Here is a 17,752-nt window from a genome sequence, read left to right as displayed (position 1 = left end):
TCAACTCACAGCAATCCTCCTACCTCTGCCTCCCTAGTGCTGGGATTAAAGGGGTGCGCCACCACGCCTGGCTAATAGGTGCTCTATGACAGTTTTGAAATTATGCATTCAATCTTAAGATTTCTTTTTTCTTTTCGAGATAGGGTTTCACTCTAGTTCAGGCTTCGAACTCCCGAGCGCTGGGATTAAAGACATGCACCATCACGGCCAGAAGATACTCAGGTTTTGCAAACAAGTGTCTTGCTCCAGGTGAACATTGTCTTTAAATTTTTTTCTTTTGACACAGGGTCTGACACTTGCCCAGGCTCAATCATTGGGGTTCAGCCTCCGGGGTGCAGGGAGATAGAGATAGAGATAGAGAGAGAGAGAGAGAGATTATCACTGTCTCCTCCTGGGAATAGTCCCAGCTTTTTGCTGAGAAACCCAACACAGTACTTCCGGTGAGGCTTCCTTAGGCACGCAGTGAGACTAACTCACGTAAAATGGAGATGTGATGCCAACACTGGCACGCCATTTCTAGTCCCGTCAAGGTGTCTTACTGCTGAGGGCAGAGGCGCCTGGCGGGAGTGCGGGAGAGCGCGGGGCAGGGGGCAGAGGTTAGGCAGGCCTCGGGTCTGTCCCATTCCCGCAGGGCTGGGGGTGCAGGGGGAGGGAGAGAGGCCGCCGCTGACCCACAGCCTCCCCCACCTCCACAGCTGCTGCCCAGCGATGGCTGCAGCCCGCACCTACGCCGCTCGGTGGGCCAGGGGAGAAAATGGCTAGGCGCCGCCGCGGACCAAAGAGCGGCGCCAGTGACTCAGCGCTCGCTGAGCCGCCGAGCGCTGGGAGCCGGCCGCGTCGGGCGCCCGGGCCGCGCAGCGCACCCGGCACCTCCGCCATCTTCCTTTCCGCCCTCCCCCCAGCCCCCCGCGGCCGCGCCGGCTCCGCGCTCCCCTTCCGGCCGCTGACAGAGATCCGGGCCGCGCTGGGCGGGGTGGGCCGCGGGCGGCAGGGCCGGACGGAAGAGGAAAGGGAGGGCGAGCGGCGGGCTCCCGCGGGGCGTGGAGCGTGCGGCGTGTGCGCGGACGGCTCGGAGGGAGGGAGGGAGGGAGCGAGCGAGCGAGCGCAGGGGGAGGCGGGGGAATGAGAGCGCCAGCTCCCTGGCGTACGCGCCTTCGCCTGTGCGGAAAGAGCCGAGCGCGGCCCGAGCGCTCAGTGAAAATGGCGGCGGCGGCGGCGGCGGCGATGACCGCGGCGTCTGCTCGGTGGTGAAGTGACTCTGCTGCTTCTCAGCTCCCCTCCCCCTCCCTCTCCCCTCCCCCCGTCTTCCCTCCCTCCCTCCCCGCCCCCCGCCGGCGCCTGGGCGCCCCTGCGGCCTGCGCGCCTCCCCCGGCCCCCTCCTCCTCCCCCGCCCGCGCCGGCCCCCTCCCTCCGCCGTTCGGCTCCCCGCCCCGTCCCGTCCCGGCTGCCGCCCGCCCTCGTCGCCTCCGCGCCCCGCCGGCCGGCCGGCCCCCTCCTCGACCTCTCTCCCCTCCCCCCCGCGGCTCGGGATCAGTCAGCGCGATCCGAAGCGGGGGAGGGGGGGGCGGCGGCCGAACGATGTGCGAGAACTGCGCAGACCTGGTGGAGGTGTTAAATGAAAGTAAGTAGCCGCGCCGGCGGTGAGGGCTCCCCGCGCCCGCTCGCCGGCCTCGCGTGCCTCTCGCGGCCTGTGGGACGGAGGAGGCCCCGGCCCGGCCCGGCCCGGCCGGCCCGGCACGGGGCCTCGTACACCCGGGAAGGTGTGCGGTGGCCCGGCCGTAGCGGCGCCCTGGGCCCAGGCCTGCGGCAGCTACCTGGGCGTCCGCGGGCTCCGGCCTGGGCGCGCTCCCTCTCGGAAAGTTTCCTCATTACAGGTGTTAATTAGGGAAGGCCCCCATGGGCCCTCCCGGCCCCTTCTCTCCGCCGGGAAGGTGAGGGTAGGTGGGGTTAGAGTCCTGGGCTTTCCGCATTCCGAACCGTAAGGCCGCCCTCTTTGATTTTCCGAGAGCTGCTGAAGGCCTTTGCTTACCTGCTAATAATGTTCATTAAAGTCCGTGCAGAGGGTGGTGGTTTTGCCCTCCCATAGGTTGTGTGTGTGGGTGGATTAAATCCATCTGCCAGGCCCGAAATAGCTGGAAATGAACCGCATCGCTGATGATTGGAACCTTCTTCATACCTTTATTAAAATGAGATAATATTACCGTTCGTCGTTTTCATGCTAAATTCTATTAAGGAGAGACTTGTATGAGAAGATAACTCTACCAAGATGGTCATAATCTGTCTCCCAAAATGAAAGGTCTTACATCTTGTCCCTTTTATTATTACTTGACATACCTTTATTTCTAACCTTTACACAATGGTGCATTTTCTTAAAGAAACAAGATATATTGTAGATCACTTACTTCTGGGTCTAGAGGCGTAGATTGGAAGAAGTGAATTAGATGAACAGGTAATTTACAAAATTTTGACTGTTGAGATGCTGCTCATTTATGAAGTTTTTGTGAGGTAGGATCATTTCTGTGTAATGTCTCAACAGGCTTCCAAACTGCTTATTTTCTAATACAGTTTATTTAAACAGTTGGTTTATAGAATGTTCTGTACTGTTTGTATTTAAATTTAACTATACCATGAGTTTGAATTTCACTTTAATGACCAAGGTTAATAAAAGTGGAAGGATTTTTATTTTTATTTTTTTTGGTTTTTCGAAGTAGAGTCTCACTCTAGCCCAGGCTGACCTGGAATTCACTATTGATTCTCAGGGTGGCCTCGAACTCATGGCAATCCTCCTACCTCTGCCTCCCGAGTGCTGGGATTAAAGGCGTGAGCCACCACGCCCGGCTGGAAGGATTCTTTTAAAAAGAAATCTTTTATAATTTTACTTATGGGGGGGGATATAAATGAGAATGTATGGGCACAACAAGGCCTCTTGCTGCTATAAATGTGGGTACTGGAGAATGGAACCTTGGTCGGTGGACTTTGCAAAAAAAAAAAAAAAAAGTCTCTAACCACGGAGCAATCTCCCAAGCACCAAATGAAAGGATTCTAATTTACTTTCAACTATGTCTTCACTTCCTGACGAATGGAAGTAGTTATTGCACATATTTGAACTATCCCATATTTGTGTTACCCTAGATTTTCAGGTTCTTTGTATTTGTATTTTGGTATCAAGTTGTTTTTTGGTGCAGGTTTTATGGTAGACATAAGTCCCTAATAGTCATTTTAGTAAAACATAGGTCTCAGATAAATATATATATGTGTGTGTGTATATGTGTGTGTGTATATATATGTATGTATATGTGTGTGTGTGTATATATGTATGTGTGTGTGTGTATACATACATACATACACACACTTTTCCTTTGGAATATTTTTATTTGTTTACAAGCAGAGAGAGAAGGTGGGGAGTGAGAATGGGCATTCCAGGCCTCTTACCGCTGCAAATGAGCTCCAGATGCATGCACCACTGTGTACATCTTTTTTTCTTTTTTCTTTCTTTTTTTATTTTTTCGTGGTAGGTCTTGCTGTAGCCTAGACTGACCTGGAATTCACTATTTAGTCTCAGGGTGGCTTTGAACTCATGGTGATTCTCCTACCTCTGCCTCCCAAGATCTGGGATTAAAGGCATTTGCCACCATGCCCGGCTCCCCTCATTTTTAGTTATATACATACACACACACACACACACACACACACACACACACACACACACGAGAGAGAGAGAGAGAGAATATGAATGAGAGAATGGGCACAGTAGGGGCTCTTGCCACTGGAACAAACTCCAGACACATGCACCACTTTGTCTGGCTTTAAGGAAATACTTGGGAATCAAACCTTGGCTGCCAGGCTTTTCAAACAGAAATACTTAACTACTAAGCCATTTCTCTAGCTCTGTAGTATGTAAAAATAGTTTTAAATCAGGCATGGTGGCTCACACTTTTAATTCCAGAACCTAGGAGGCTGAGGCAGGAACCATGAGGAGGAGGTCAGCCTGAGCTGGACTGAGACCCTCCCTGAATACAAACCAAAAACAAAGCTAAACTTAATTAGAAAAATTCTAAAGAAACTAAAGTTTAATGTCTTTGAAACATAGTATCTGGTGCATAAAAGAAAAGTACTATTACACTTACCTGGTAGGGGAAATATGATCAAAAAAGGTTCTTTTTAAGATTATCTGTGTAACTCCTAGAATTTAGGTGTCATTTAGTGGTTCTGAAAATAACTTAGCTACTTTAAGGCCATATTTAAAATTTATCTCTTCAACATTAAAATGTTAAATCTTACTCTCACAGTAGTACTTTTAAAAACCTGGGCATTGTGGCACATACTATGTATTCTTTAGGCAAGCCCAACAAACTGGCCTTTTTTATGACAGAGAGAGAGAATTGGTGTACCAGGGCCTCCAACGACTGGAACCAAAATCTAGACATGCATGCCACCTTGTGTGCATGTGCTGTGTACATGTGTCACCTTGTGCATCTGGCTTACATGGAATCTGGGGAGTTAAACATGGTTCCTTAGGCTTCTGGCAAGTACCTTAACTGCTAAGCCATCTCTCCAGCTCCATGCCACACACCTTTAATCCCAGCACTCAGGAGGCACAGGTAGTATTGCTGTTAAGTTCAAGGTCACTCTCAGACTACATAGTGAATTCCAGGTCAACCTGGGCTAGAGGGAGACCCCACTTTGAAAAAAACCAAAAAACCTACCCAAGTAATATTTAAAAACGACAACGGTGATAGTCTTTAAATTATTTTCATTTGTGCTGCTTTTGTATCTTAAACATAAAATGGTTAAAATTCTCTGAAGATGGAGGTATACTTAGCATAGTATTTATTCACCCATGGATATGATGGATGGAGCTTGTTAATGAGAGTGCTGATTGGGGCTTGGTTAAAACTTGTTGAATCAGCCTGGCCTGGGCTACAGAATGAATTAATGTGACAACTTAGTGAGAACTTGTCATATTTCAAAATTAAAGTTTCAAAAAAGCACTAAGGAGGCAGAAGTAAGAGGATCACCATGATTTCTAGGCCTGTCTGGGACTACAGAGTGAGTTCCAGGTCATCCTGAGCTGGAGAGAGAGCCTGGGTAGGGGGATAAAAGAAAAAATATAAAGCTGTGAAACAGCTCAGTGGTAGTGCTTGCCTAGTATGGACAAGGCTGTAACTTCAATCCCTATTAACTCCCCTCCTACCACCTACCATAACAACAAAACTAACTTGTTTAATCAAAGTAGATTATTACATTTATTTTGTGATCTCAGCAATTATCCATTGTTTGTCCTTTTTCCTGTAGGTTATACAAAGATAAGTAACAATTCAACCTTGATTAGAAATTCAGAATTAGGGCTGGAGAGATAGCTTAGCAGTTAAAGTGCTTGCCTGCAAAGCCTAACGACTTGGATTTGATTTCCCTTAGTACCCATCTAAAGTCAGATGCAGAAAGTGGTGCATGTGTAAGAAATTGAGAATTAGATCTTTGAAACTATGCTTAAAATTATCGAAGTCCCTGTATGTTTTGTTTTGCTTTATTTTATTTATTGAGAGAGAGAGAAAGAGACAATGGGCATGTCAGGCCTGCAGCTGCTGCAAATGAACTTCAGACACATGCACCACCTTGTACATCTGGTTTACATGGGTCTTGATAAATCAAACCTAGGTCTGTTGGCTCTGCAGGCAAGTGCCTTAACTGCTAATTCATCCCTCCAGCCCCTTTTATTTTATTTTATTTTATTTTTTTGTTTTTGTTTTCAAGGTAGGGTCTTGCTCCAGCCCAGACTGACCTGCAATTCACTCTCTAGTCTCAGGGTGGCCTTGAACTCATGACAGTCCTCCTATCTCTGCCTGCCTCCTAAGTGCTGGAATTAAAGGCATGTGCCACTATGCTTGGCTTATTTTATTTTATTTTATTTATTTATATTTTTTGGTTTTTCGAGGTAGGGTCTCACTCTAGCTCAGGCTGACTTGGTATTCGCTATGTAGTCTGAGGTGGCCTTGTGCTCACAGCGTTCCTCCTACCTCTACCTTTCCAGTGCTAGGATTAAAAGTGTGCACTATCATGCCAGGCCTATATTTAATTTTATTTTTTATTTTTGGTTTTTCGATGTAGGGTTTCATGCTAGCCCAAGCAGACCTGGAGTTCACTGTGTAGTCTCAGGGTGCCTTGAACTCAAGGCAATTCTCCTACCTCTGCCTCCTGAGTGCTGGGATTGAAGGCATGCACCACATATATATATTTTTTTAATATTTTGTTTTTCTTTATTTATTTGAGAGAGAGGCAGATAGAGAGAATGGGCATGCCAGGGCCTCCAGCCACTGCAAAAAACTCGAGATTCATGCCCTATCTTGTACATCTGGCTTATGTGGGTCCTGGGGAATCAAACTGTGGTCCTTTGGCAAGTACCTTATCTGCTAAGCCATTTCTCCAGCCATTATTTTATTTTTTGCTACTTTTTTGTATGTCAGTTTACCTGGTCTGTGAGCATCTGGATTCTCCTGGCTCTGCCTCCTATTCCCATAGGCATGCTGGGATCACAGTTGTGTGGATCACTTTTTTAAAATTTTTGTTTTTTTGAGGTAGGGTCTCACTCTAGCTCAGGCTGACCTGGAACTCATTATGTATTCTCAGGGTGGCCTTGAACTCACAATGATTCTCCTCCTACCTCTGCCTCCCAAGTGCTGGTTTTTTTTTTTTTTTTTTAATTTATTATTTGAGAGAGAGACAGAGAATGAGTTGGCATGTCAGGACCTCCAGCCATTGCAAACAAACTCAAGATACATGTGTCACCTTGTGCATCTGGCTTACATAGGTTCTGGGGAATCAAACCTTGGTCCTTTGGCTTTGCAGGCAAGCACCTTAACTGCAAAGCCATCTCTCCAGCTTGTGTGGCGCATTTGTATACAGCTTTACATGGGTGCTTGGGAAATCGAATATGGGGCGTGCAGACTTGCAAGCAAGTGCCTTTAAACGCTGAACTCACAGCAGTCCTCCTACCTCTTCCTCCCTAGTGCTGGGATTAAAGGTGTGCACCACCATGCCCAACTCTTGGTTTGGGTTTCAGAGGTAGGGTTACACTCTAGTCCCGGCTGACCTGGAATTCACTTTGTAGTCTCAGGATGGCTATTTAACTTTTGTTGTTGTTGTTTTTGTTTGTTTGCTTTATCTTGGTTTTCAAAGGTAGGGTTTCACTCTAGCCCAGGCTGACCTGGAATTCATTATGTAGTCTGAGGGTGGCCTTGAACTCTTGGTGATCTTCCTGCCTCTGCCTCCCAAGTTGTGGGATTATAGGCATGTGCCACCACGCCCTGCTCTATTTAACTTTTTAAAAATTAAAAAAAAAATATTTCAGAGAGAGCAAGAAGCAGAAATGTAGAGAGAATGGGTACGCTAGGGTCTCAAGCCAATGCAGAAGAACTCCAGATGCATGTGGCACCTTGTACATATGGTTTATGTGGGTACTGGGGAAATGAACCTGGGTCCTTTGGTTTTGCAGGCTAACGTCTTAACCACTAAGCCATTTCTCCAGCCCTTAATTAACTTAGTGCTTTTGGCTCTACATGAATCCTGGAAATTTATCCAGGCTGAGGCTTTGCAACAAACACCTTGACCACTGAGCCATCTTCCCAGTCCCTCCCCTGATTCTTTTATTTATTTTTTTAGAGTGAGTGATAGAGAACCAAGGCCTCAGCCAATGAAATGGGGCTCCAGACACTTACACCACCTAGTGGGCGCGTGTGACCTTGCATTTGCTTTACCTTTTGTGTGTCTGGCTTACTTGGGATCTGAAAAGAGGTTGAACATGGGTCCTTAGGCTTCTCAGGTGAGCTTTAGTTGCAAAGCCATCTCTCCAGTCTTCTCCCCAATTCTTTTAAGATGTATGATTACCATGACAAAAATAGAAATAAGCTGGGCTTGATGGTTCCCGCCAGCACTGAGGCAGCAGAGGTAGGAGGATTGCTGTGAGTCAAGGCCAGCCTGGGACTACAGAGTAAGTTCTAGGTCAGCCTGGACTACAGTGAGACCCTACCTTGAGAATCCAAAAAAATGAAAACAAACCAAATCCAGTTCTCACTGCTACACTCCAGCTGCAGTCTTTTTATCTTTAAAAAAAGTTTTGAAATTATCTTTGTGTGTGTGTGTGTGTGTGTGCGTGTATGTATGTGTGTATAAGTGTATATATGTATATGTGTATACACACACACGTGTTAGTGTGGGTGTGTGCATGCTATTTCTGCATGTGGAGGTCAGACGTCTCAGGTGCTCATCTTGCATCATGTTTTGAGATAACTGTCTTGTTTACCAGGCAAGTAAGCAAGCATCTAGGAATTCTTCTTTCTCCACCTTTTGGATAACAGATGCTTACTGATGTCATATGTTGGCTCTGGGGATCCGAAATCAGGTTGTCACACTTACACAGCAAGTGCTTTTACTCACAGAGCCATCCCCTCCAGCCTTTTCTGTCTTTCTCATTTTCTTTTCTTTTTTTCTCCAGGAAGGATACTGATTACTATTCATCAATATCTGTGCAATTTGGGTATCTTCACCTGTACTGAATATTATAAAAAATCTTAGCCAGGTGTGGTTCCTGGATAGCACTCAGGCAGAGGTAGGAGGATCACAGTGAGTTTGAGGCCAGCTTGAGATTACATAGTGAATTCCACATCAGACTGGCCTAGAGAGAGACCCTATCTTGAAAAACAAAACAAGGGGCTGGAGAGATGGCTTAGCAGTTAAGCGCTTGCCTGTGAAGCCTAAGGACTCCGGTTCAAGGCTCGGTTCCCCAGGTCCCACGTTAGCCAGATGCACAAGGGGGCGCACGCGTCTGGAGTTCGTATGCAGAGGTGCCCATTCTCTCTCTCTCCATCTGTCTTTCTCTCTGTGTCTGTCGCTCTCAAATAAATAAATAATTTAAAAAAAAAGAAAAACAAACAAAAAAACCCAAAAAAACCCCAAAACAAAATAAAAAAAAATTAGGCCTGTAGATAGAGTTCAGTTGGCAGAGTGCTTGCCTAGCATGCATGAGGTTGAAAGAATGGGCGTGCCAGGGCTTCCTCTAGGTGCTGCAAATGAACTCCAGATGCATGAGCCACCTTGTGCAATTTGGCCTTATGTGAATATTGTGGAATTGAACCAGGGTCTTTTGACTTTGCAGGCAAGCACCTTAACTGCTAAGCCATCTTTCTACATATATAAATATGTATGTGTGTGTGTGTGTGTGTATATGTGTGTGTGTGTATATATACACATACATACATACATATGTGTACACATATATACACATACATACATGCATGTATACATACACATACAAAATACATATACACATACATATATGTTTCATTAAATATATATGTAAATTTTTTTATTTTAGTATATTTTTTTATTGACAACTTCCATGATTGTAAACAATATCCCATGGTAATTCCCTCCCTCCCCCCAACTTCCCCTTTGAAACTGCACTCTCCATCATATTCTCTCCCCGCGCAGTCAGTCACTTATTTATTTTTTTTAATTTTTTTATTTATTTGAGAGCGACAGACACAGAGAGAAAGACAGATAGAGGGGGAGAGAGAGAATGGGCGTGCCAGGGCTTCCAGCCTCTGCAAACGAACTCCAGAAGCGTGCGCCCCCTTGTGCATCTGGCTAACGTGGGACCTGGGGAACTGAGCCTCGAACTGGGGTCCTTAGCTTTCACAGGCAAGTGCTTAACCGCTGAGCCATCTCTCCAGCCCCAGTCACTTATTTTGATCTCATGATCTTGTCTTCCTATTATGATGGTCTTGTGTAGGTGGTGTCAGGCACTGTAAGGTCATGGATATATATCCAAGCCATTTTGTGTCTGGAGGAACACATTGCAAGAAGTCCTACCCTTTCTTTGGCTCTTTCTTTCCGCCACCTCTTCTGTAATGGACCCTGAGCCATGGAAGGTGTAATTGAGATACTGGAGTGCTGAGTGAGCTCTGTCACTTCTTAGCACCATGGTGCCTTCTGAGTCATTCCAAGGTCACTGCCATCTGAAAAAGAAGGTTCTGTAACCAGAAGTGAGAGTAGCATTAATATATGGGTATGAACATTAAGAGGAGTGTTTACTGGGCAGTTTGGTGAGCGTAGTATATACTTTTAGCCAGACAGCAGCAGATGTTACACCCCTAGTGATCATGAGTATCCCTTTTGTAGGTTTTCAGTATCAGTGATGTATTTCTTCCCATGGAGCGGGCCTCCAGTCAAATTAGAGGGTGGTTTGTTTCCCCCATAACAGACATGCCACTATTGTACCTGTTGGCTCATTTGGCCTGATTGGGCAAATACAAGGCTTGCAGTGTCCACAATGGAGTATGGTGATCTCTCTCTCCCATTGAACTTCATTCAGTGTGGCTTTTTTCCAGCTTTCTGTCAGCTGGTCTACATAGAGGAGGTTTTCAACTCAGCTCCAGTAAGATTTCTCAGTGACCTTGCAGCCCAAGTATGTGGGTGGAGTCTTCAACATTAGGGTTAAATTTATTTTTTACTTTACTTTTGTTTGTTAATTTGCGAGAGAGAGAAAGAGACAGAGAAAGGGAGAGAGAGAATGGGTTTGCATGGGTCTCCAGCTACTGCAAACAAACTCCAGACGGATGTGCCCCCTTGTGCATCTGGTTTACATGGGTCATGGGGACTCAGGTCCTTTGGCTTTGCAGTCAAGCGCCTTAACCACTAAAAGCCATCTCTCTAGCCCTGTTCTTAAATTTTGATTAATCCTCCTGCCTTCCTTTACTCAATTTCTTCCCCTGACCTCACTTAGGCCATTCTACCTCCCAGTAATCTGTTCATCTATTTACATATATACAATACCATCTCCTTAAGTCCTTACCTCTCCTCCCTCCCTTACTGGCCTCTGCTACTGATTTTTGCCCCAACTCATGTGCAAGTCTCAACATTTGTAGCTAGGATCCACATATGAGAGAGAACATGTGAAGTTTGTCTTTCTGGGCCTGCATTACCTCACTAAGTATAATCCTTTCCACATCCATCCATTTTCTTGCAAATTTCTTTCTTCTTCTTTTTTTTTTATAGTTGAATAGAACACCATTGTTTAAATGTATCATATTTTCAATACCCATTCATCAGTTGAGGGACATAATAGGCTAGTTCCATTTTCTAGCTATTGTGAATAGAGCCCTAATAAACATGGTTGAGCAGGTATCTCTAAGGTGCTGAGACGAGTTCTTAGGATATATGCCTAGGAGTGGTATAGCTGGTTAATATAGTAAATATATATATATATATATATATATAATATATATATATATTTTAATTTTTATTAGCATTTTCCATGATTATAAAAAAAAAATCCCATGGTAATTCCCTCCCTCCCCACCCCCCACACTTTCCCCTTTGAAATTCCATTCTCCATCATATTACCTCCCCATCACAATTGGTAAATATATTTTTAGCTGTCTCAGGAACCTCCACACTGATTTCCACAATGGCTATACCAGATTACATTCCCCCCAATAGTGAAGAAGGTTTCCCCTTTTTTTTGCATCCTCACCAGCATTTATTGTCATTTTAAAAAAAAAATTTAAATTTTTATTTATTGATTTGAGACGGGGAGAGAGACAAAGAGAAAGAGAGAGAATGGGCACGCCAGGGCCTCCAGCCACTGCAAACGAACTCCAGACGTATGCACCCCCTTTTGCATCTGGCTAACGTGGGTCCTGGGGAATCGAACCTGGGTCCTTTGGCTTTGTAGGCAAATGCCTTAACCGCTAAGCCATCTCTCCAGCCCCATTTCCTTTTTTAAAAACATGTATTTTATTTATTTATTTTAGAGAGACAGAACGAGGCAGAGAGAGAGAGAGAGAGAGAGGGAGAATGGGTACACCAGGGCCTCCAGCCACTGCAAAGGAACTCTAGATGCATGTGCCTCATTGTGCATCTGGCTAATGTGGGTCCTGGAGAGTTGAACTGGGATCCTTTAGCTTTGCAGGTAAACACCTTACCCCCTAAACCATCTCTCCAGCACTCTTTTTTTTTTTCCTTTACAATTTTTTTTTTTTTTACTAACAACCTCCATGATTATAAAAAAAATCTCATGGTAATACCCTCCCTTCCCCCACATTTCCCTTTGAAACTCCATTCTCCATCATATCCCCTCCCCATCTCAATGAATTTTTATTATTTTATTTTTGAGAGAGAGCCAGAGGGAAGAAGAAAGGTGGGGGGGGGCAGGCAGGCATTCAGGGCCTTTTTGCCTCTGTGAAGTATCCCCTTTTCGCACATGAGCAACATTGCATGCTTGTGTCACTCTTGCCTTTGGCTACTACTATTAAAGACTTCTGTGAGTAATGCCATTGAAATTTTGATGAAGATTGCATTAAATGTATAGATTTCATTTGGTCAGATTGACATTTGCACAGTGTAGGTTCTTCCAGTCTAAGAACATAGGATGCCTTTCTATTTCCTAGTGACTTCTGCCATTTTGCTGGAGTGTTTTCACTGTAAGCTGGGCATGCATGGTGGTGCACACCTTTAATTCCAGCACTGGCGAGGCACAGGTTTTCACTTCCTTGGTTAGGTTTATTCTAAGGTATTTTATTTATTTATTATTTATATTCTACCTCCAGAGTGTGGGATGAAAGGTGTGGGCCATCCTTCCCTGCCTTAATGCTTTTTTAAATTCAGTGTGCTTGGGAGATAACTCCGTGGTGGAACACTTGCCTAGCATACATAATGATCTACATTGGAACCTCACTGTAAGGAAAAGAAACAAACCAACAAGTAAAATACAGTTTAGGTAATTGTTAAAATAATTCTTCTAATGTAAAATGTTTGATTATACAAGATTGAAGGTCAGCAAACACTGTCTTTTGTGTGTATTTTCTGGGATAGTATCACTATGTCGCTGATGGCCTTCAGACTATCAAATGCTAGGATTGTAGCCAAGAGCCAGGAAACATTTATATGAAGGTCCAGAACAAAAGTATCTAACCCTTTGCATTCTTTACAACCTATGCAGCCACTTTGCTGTTTATATCTTCAAAGTAATCAGACACAAACAAATGAAATGGCAAGTTACAGAAGTAAGTAGCTGAACAGATATGGATAGGCCATAATTTACCTGTTCCATCCTAGACAGAGGGCAGATTGACTAACAAGAAGGCCAAGCAAAGTGTGGTGAGCGATACATGCTAGTAGTACTGCAATAAGGGGACAAGAAACAGGAGGATAGGAAGTTCAAGGCTAGACTAGGATAGTCTTTTTTTTTTTTTTTTGGTTGGAGAGAAAGAAAGGCAGATAGAGAAAGAGAATGGGCGCAAGGACCTCTAGACACTGCAAATGAACTCCAGATACATGTGCCACCTGTGCATCTGATTCACCTGGGTACTGGGGACTCAAACTTTTGTTCTTAGGCTTTGCAGGTAAGTGCCTTACCTGTCCCACCTCTCTAATAAATAATCTTTGTTTTTCAAGGTAAGGTCTTACTCCAGCTCAGGCTGACCTGGAATTCACTATGTAGTCTCAGGGTGGCCTTGAACTCACAGTGATCCTCTTACCTCTGCCTCCTGAGTGCTGGGATTAAAAATGTGCACCACCATGCCCCGCTAAATAAATATTTTTAAAGTAAAAAAAGCTGGGGCTGAAGGGATGGCTTAGTAGTTAAGAAGCTTGCCTGCGAAGCCTAAAGACCAAGGTTAATTTCCTAGTACCCTTGTAAGCTAAATATACAAGGTGGCAGTCCATGCATCTGGAGTTTGTTTGCAGTGGCTGGAGGCCCTGGCACCCCCATTTTCTCTTTCTCAAATAAATAAATATTAAAAAAAATAAACATGGCTGGGCATGGTGGCACATGCCTTTAATCTCTGCACTTGGGATGCAGAGGTAGGAGGTTTGCCGTGAGCTCAAGGCCACCCTGAGACTACATAGTGAATTCCAGGTCAGCCTGAACTAGAGTGAGACCCTACCTCAAAAAACATAAATAAATAAATAAATAAAAATAAAATAAAATAAACAAATAAATTTGAGGCCACTCTGAGACTACATAGTGAATTCCAGGGCAGCCTGGAGTGGTGAAACTCTACCTTGAAAAACCAAAAAGTTAAAATAAAAAATTAAGTCAAGCATGGTGGCACACACCTCTAATTTTTTGTTTGTTTGTTTTCCAGGTAGGGTCTCACTCTAGTACAGGCTGTCCTGGAATTCACTTTGTAGTCTCCGGATGGCCTTGAACTCAGGGCAATTCTCCTACGTCTGCCTCCCAAGTGCTGGGATTAAAGGCGTGTGCCACCATGCCTGGCTATAACTGCATTTAAAAGAAATATTTATTTTTTATTTATTTAACAGAGAAAGAGGGGGAGAGAGTATGAGAACGAATGGGTGTGCCAAGGCCTCTAGTCTCTGCAAATGTATTCCAGATGCATGCGTCCCCTAGTGCTCTGGCTTATGTGAGTTGAACAGGGATCCTTTGGCTTTGTAGACAAATGCCTTCACCACTAAGTCATCTCTTCAGCCCTAAACCTGCATTTTTTATTAAAATATTTTATTAATGTACTTATTTAAGAGGCAGAGAGAGAATGAGTGGGCATATCAGGGCCTCTTGCTGCTGCAGAGGAACTCCAGACAGTGTGGGTACACCACCTTGTGTATCTTGTCTTACATGGGTACTGGGGAACTGAATTTCAGGTCCATTGGTTTTGCAGGCAAGCCCCTTAACCACTTATCTATCTCTCCAGCCCCAAACTCCATTTTTATTTATTTTTACTTATTTTTTTTTAAGAGCCAAGCATGGTGTTGCATGCCTTTAATCACAGCACTTGGGAGGCAGAGGTAGGAAGATTGCCATGAGTTTGAGGCCACTGTGAGACTACAGAGTGAATGCCAGATCAGCCTGGGCTAGAATGAAACCCTACCTCAAAAAACCAAAAAAAAAAGTTTTTTTTTTTAAACTAGGGAATTGAACCTGGGATGTTAGGCTTTGTAGGCAAGTGCCTTAACCACTGGGTCATCTCTCCAGCCCAATATATACATTTTAAAAAAAGGGATACAAGAGATCATATGTAGTGCGCACCTTTAATCCCAGGATTCAGGAGGCAGAGGTAGGATTGCCATGAGTTCAAGACCACCCTAAGACTACATAGTGTATTTCCAGTCAGCCTGGGCTAGAGTGAATCCCTACCTATCAAAAAACCAAACAAACAGACAAAAGCAGCATCAAGGCTGGACATGGTGGCACATACTTTTTAGGATTGCTGTGAATTTAAGGCCACCCTAAGACTACATAGTAAATTCCAGGTCAGCCTGGGCTAGAGTGAGACCTTACCACAAAAACAAAAGGGATACGAGGGCTGGAGAGATGGCTTAGCGGTTAAGCGCTTGCCTGTGAAGCCTAAGGACCCCGGTTCAAGGCTCGGTTCCCCAGGTCCCACGTTAGCCAGATGCACAAGGGGGCGCACGCGTCTGGAGTTCGTTTGCAGAGGCTGGGAGCCCTGGTGCGCCCATTCTCTCTCTCTCCCTCTATCTGTCTTTCTCTCTGTGTCTGTCGCTCTCAAATAAATAAATAAATAATTTAAAAAAAAGGGGGATACGACTTGAGGCATTTTTCCCCCAACAGAGACTGGCTGGTACACTTATTTTTTAAAAATACATTTTATTTGTTTATTTGAGAGAGAGAGAGAGAGAGAATGGCCTTTCCAGGGCCTCCAGCCACTGCAAATGAACTTCAGATGCATGCGCCCCCTTGTGCTCTGGAGAATCGAACTGGGGTCCTTTTAGCTTTGCAGGCAAACACCTTAAACACTAAGCCATCTCTCTAGTCCCTTTTCTATTTTTTAAAATATATTTTATGTATTTAACAAAGAGAGAGACAGAGAGAATGGGCATACCACTGCCTCCATCCACTGCAAATGAACTCCAGATGTGTGTGCCACCTTGTGCGTCTGGCTTACATGGGTCCTGGAGAATTGAACCAGGATCCTTTGGATTTGCAGGCAAGCACCTTAACGACTAAGCTCTCTCTCCAGCCCTGGCTGCTACACTTAGGAATTCACAGTGACTACCAGTCAATAACCCTCATAAGAAGGTCCCTCCGTGGAATGGGCCTAGGGCAGAGAGGATATAAGAGTATATATAACCCACTGGGAATATGAGCATATGCTACATAGTCATAAAGTTTAAATTAATAAAAAGACAAAATTATGGCACAGTATAACATCCATGAGGAAGGGATGAGTGCATCACATTTTAACACTACAGCTTCATAGTACATAATTTTGCTACATTTTGTCTTGGGCGTGGGTAACCTTAAAGGGCATTTTTCTTTTAATGTTTTAAAATTTGTTTTAGTAGAGAGAAAGAGAGAGAATGGGCACACCAAGATCTTCAGTCAGTGAAAATGAAATCCAGGCACATGAGCCACCTTGTTGTACATCTGCATCTGGCTTATGTGGTACTGGGGAGTTGAACCTGGGTCCTTTGGCTTTGCAGGCAAGCACCTTAACGGCTAAGCCATCTCTCCAAACCTTTCAGGACATTTTTCAATGTTCAATTACATCCAGTCAGGGTTACCATAGAAGTTCCTTTAGCCAGGCTTGTCATTGTGGCACTCAGGAAGTTGAAGCAGGAGGATTGTCACCAGTTCCAGAACAGCCTGGTCTACATAGCAAGTTACAAGACACAGCAAGGCCCTATTTAAAAAAAAAAATTATTTTTAAGCCGGGCATGATGGCACATGCCTTTAATCCCAGCATTCGGGAGGTAGAAGTAGGATTGCTATGAGTTTGAGGCCACCCTGAGACTCCATAGTGAATTCAGGTCAGCCTGGGCTACAGTGAGACCCTGCCTCGAAAAACCAAAAAACAAATTTTTTTTATTGACAACTTCCATAATTATAGACAATACCCATGGTAATTCCCTCCTTTCCCCCACTTTACCCTTTGCAACTCCACTCTCCATAATGCCCCTTCCCCCTCTCAAACAGTCTCTCTCTTATTTTGATGTTATCATTGCTTCCTCCTATTATGATGGTTTTGTGTAGGTAGTGTCAGGCACAGCAAGGTCATGGATATCCAGGCCATTTTGTGTCTGGAGGAGCATTTTTGTTAAAGATCAGATGACTGTAGCTACCTGGACTTACATGGGCTCCTCTGTTCTTTTCTACTGTTCTACTTGTCTGTTTTTTGTGCCAGTACCATGCTGTTTTTGTTACTATGGCTCTGTAATATAGGTTAAAATCAGGTATGGTGGTAACTATCAGCCTTATTTTTGTTGCTCAGAATTTGGTAAGATTGCCATTTTCACAATATTGATTCTTCCAGTCCAATAACAGAGGATATCTTTCTGTTTCCTAGAGTCTTCTGCAATTTCTGTCTTGATTTTTGTTGTTGTTTTAGTTTTTTCTAGATAGGGTCTCACTCTGGCCCAAGCTGACCTGGAATTCACTGTGTAGTCTCAGGGTAGCCTCAAATTTATGGCAGTCCTCCTACTTTGCCTTCCCAGCACTGGGATTAAAGGCATGCTTCACCATGCCTGGTTCTGTTTTTAGTGTTTTAAAGTTATCATCGTAGAGATCCTTCACTTCCTTGGTTAAGTTTATTCCAATATACTTTTTTGTTTGTTCTTGATGCAGTTGTGAATGGGAGTGACTCTGATTTTGTCTTCCGCATGTTTGTTGTTAGAATATAGGAAAGCTACTGATTGCTGTGTGCTTATTTTGTATCCTGCTAGATTGCTATAAGTGTTGATCAATTCTAACAGTTTGCTGGTAGAGTCTTTAGGG

The 17,752-nt window shown here is 44.5% G+C and overlaps 1 protein-coding gene across 1 annotated transcript in view; it reads left to right on the top strand.

Moving 5' to 3' along the window:
- Nucleotides 1–1,481: 1,481 nt before the first annotated feature.
- The window catches only part of Usp34 (ubiquitin specific peptidase 34), a 299,630-nt gene continuing 283,359 nt past the window's right edge, over nucleotides 1,482–17,752 (top strand). The window contains exon 1 of the mRNA XM_045147284.1: nucleotides 1,482–1,621. Coding sequence (XP_045003219.1) covers nucleotides 1,579–1,621 — 43 coding nt within the window. The 5' untranslated portion in view covers nucleotides 1,482–1,578. The remainder of the gene's footprint in view (nucleotides 1,622–17,752) is intronic.

This window comes from Jaculus jaculus, chromosome 4, assembly GCF_020740685.1.
Source record: "Jaculus jaculus isolate mJacJac1 chromosome 4, mJacJac1.mat.Y.cur, whole genome shotgun sequence".
Lineage (NCBI taxonomy): Eukaryota > Metazoa > Chordata > Mammalia > Rodentia > Dipodidae > Jaculus > Jaculus jaculus.
This window is presented reverse-complemented; position numbering and strand designations above follow the sequence as displayed.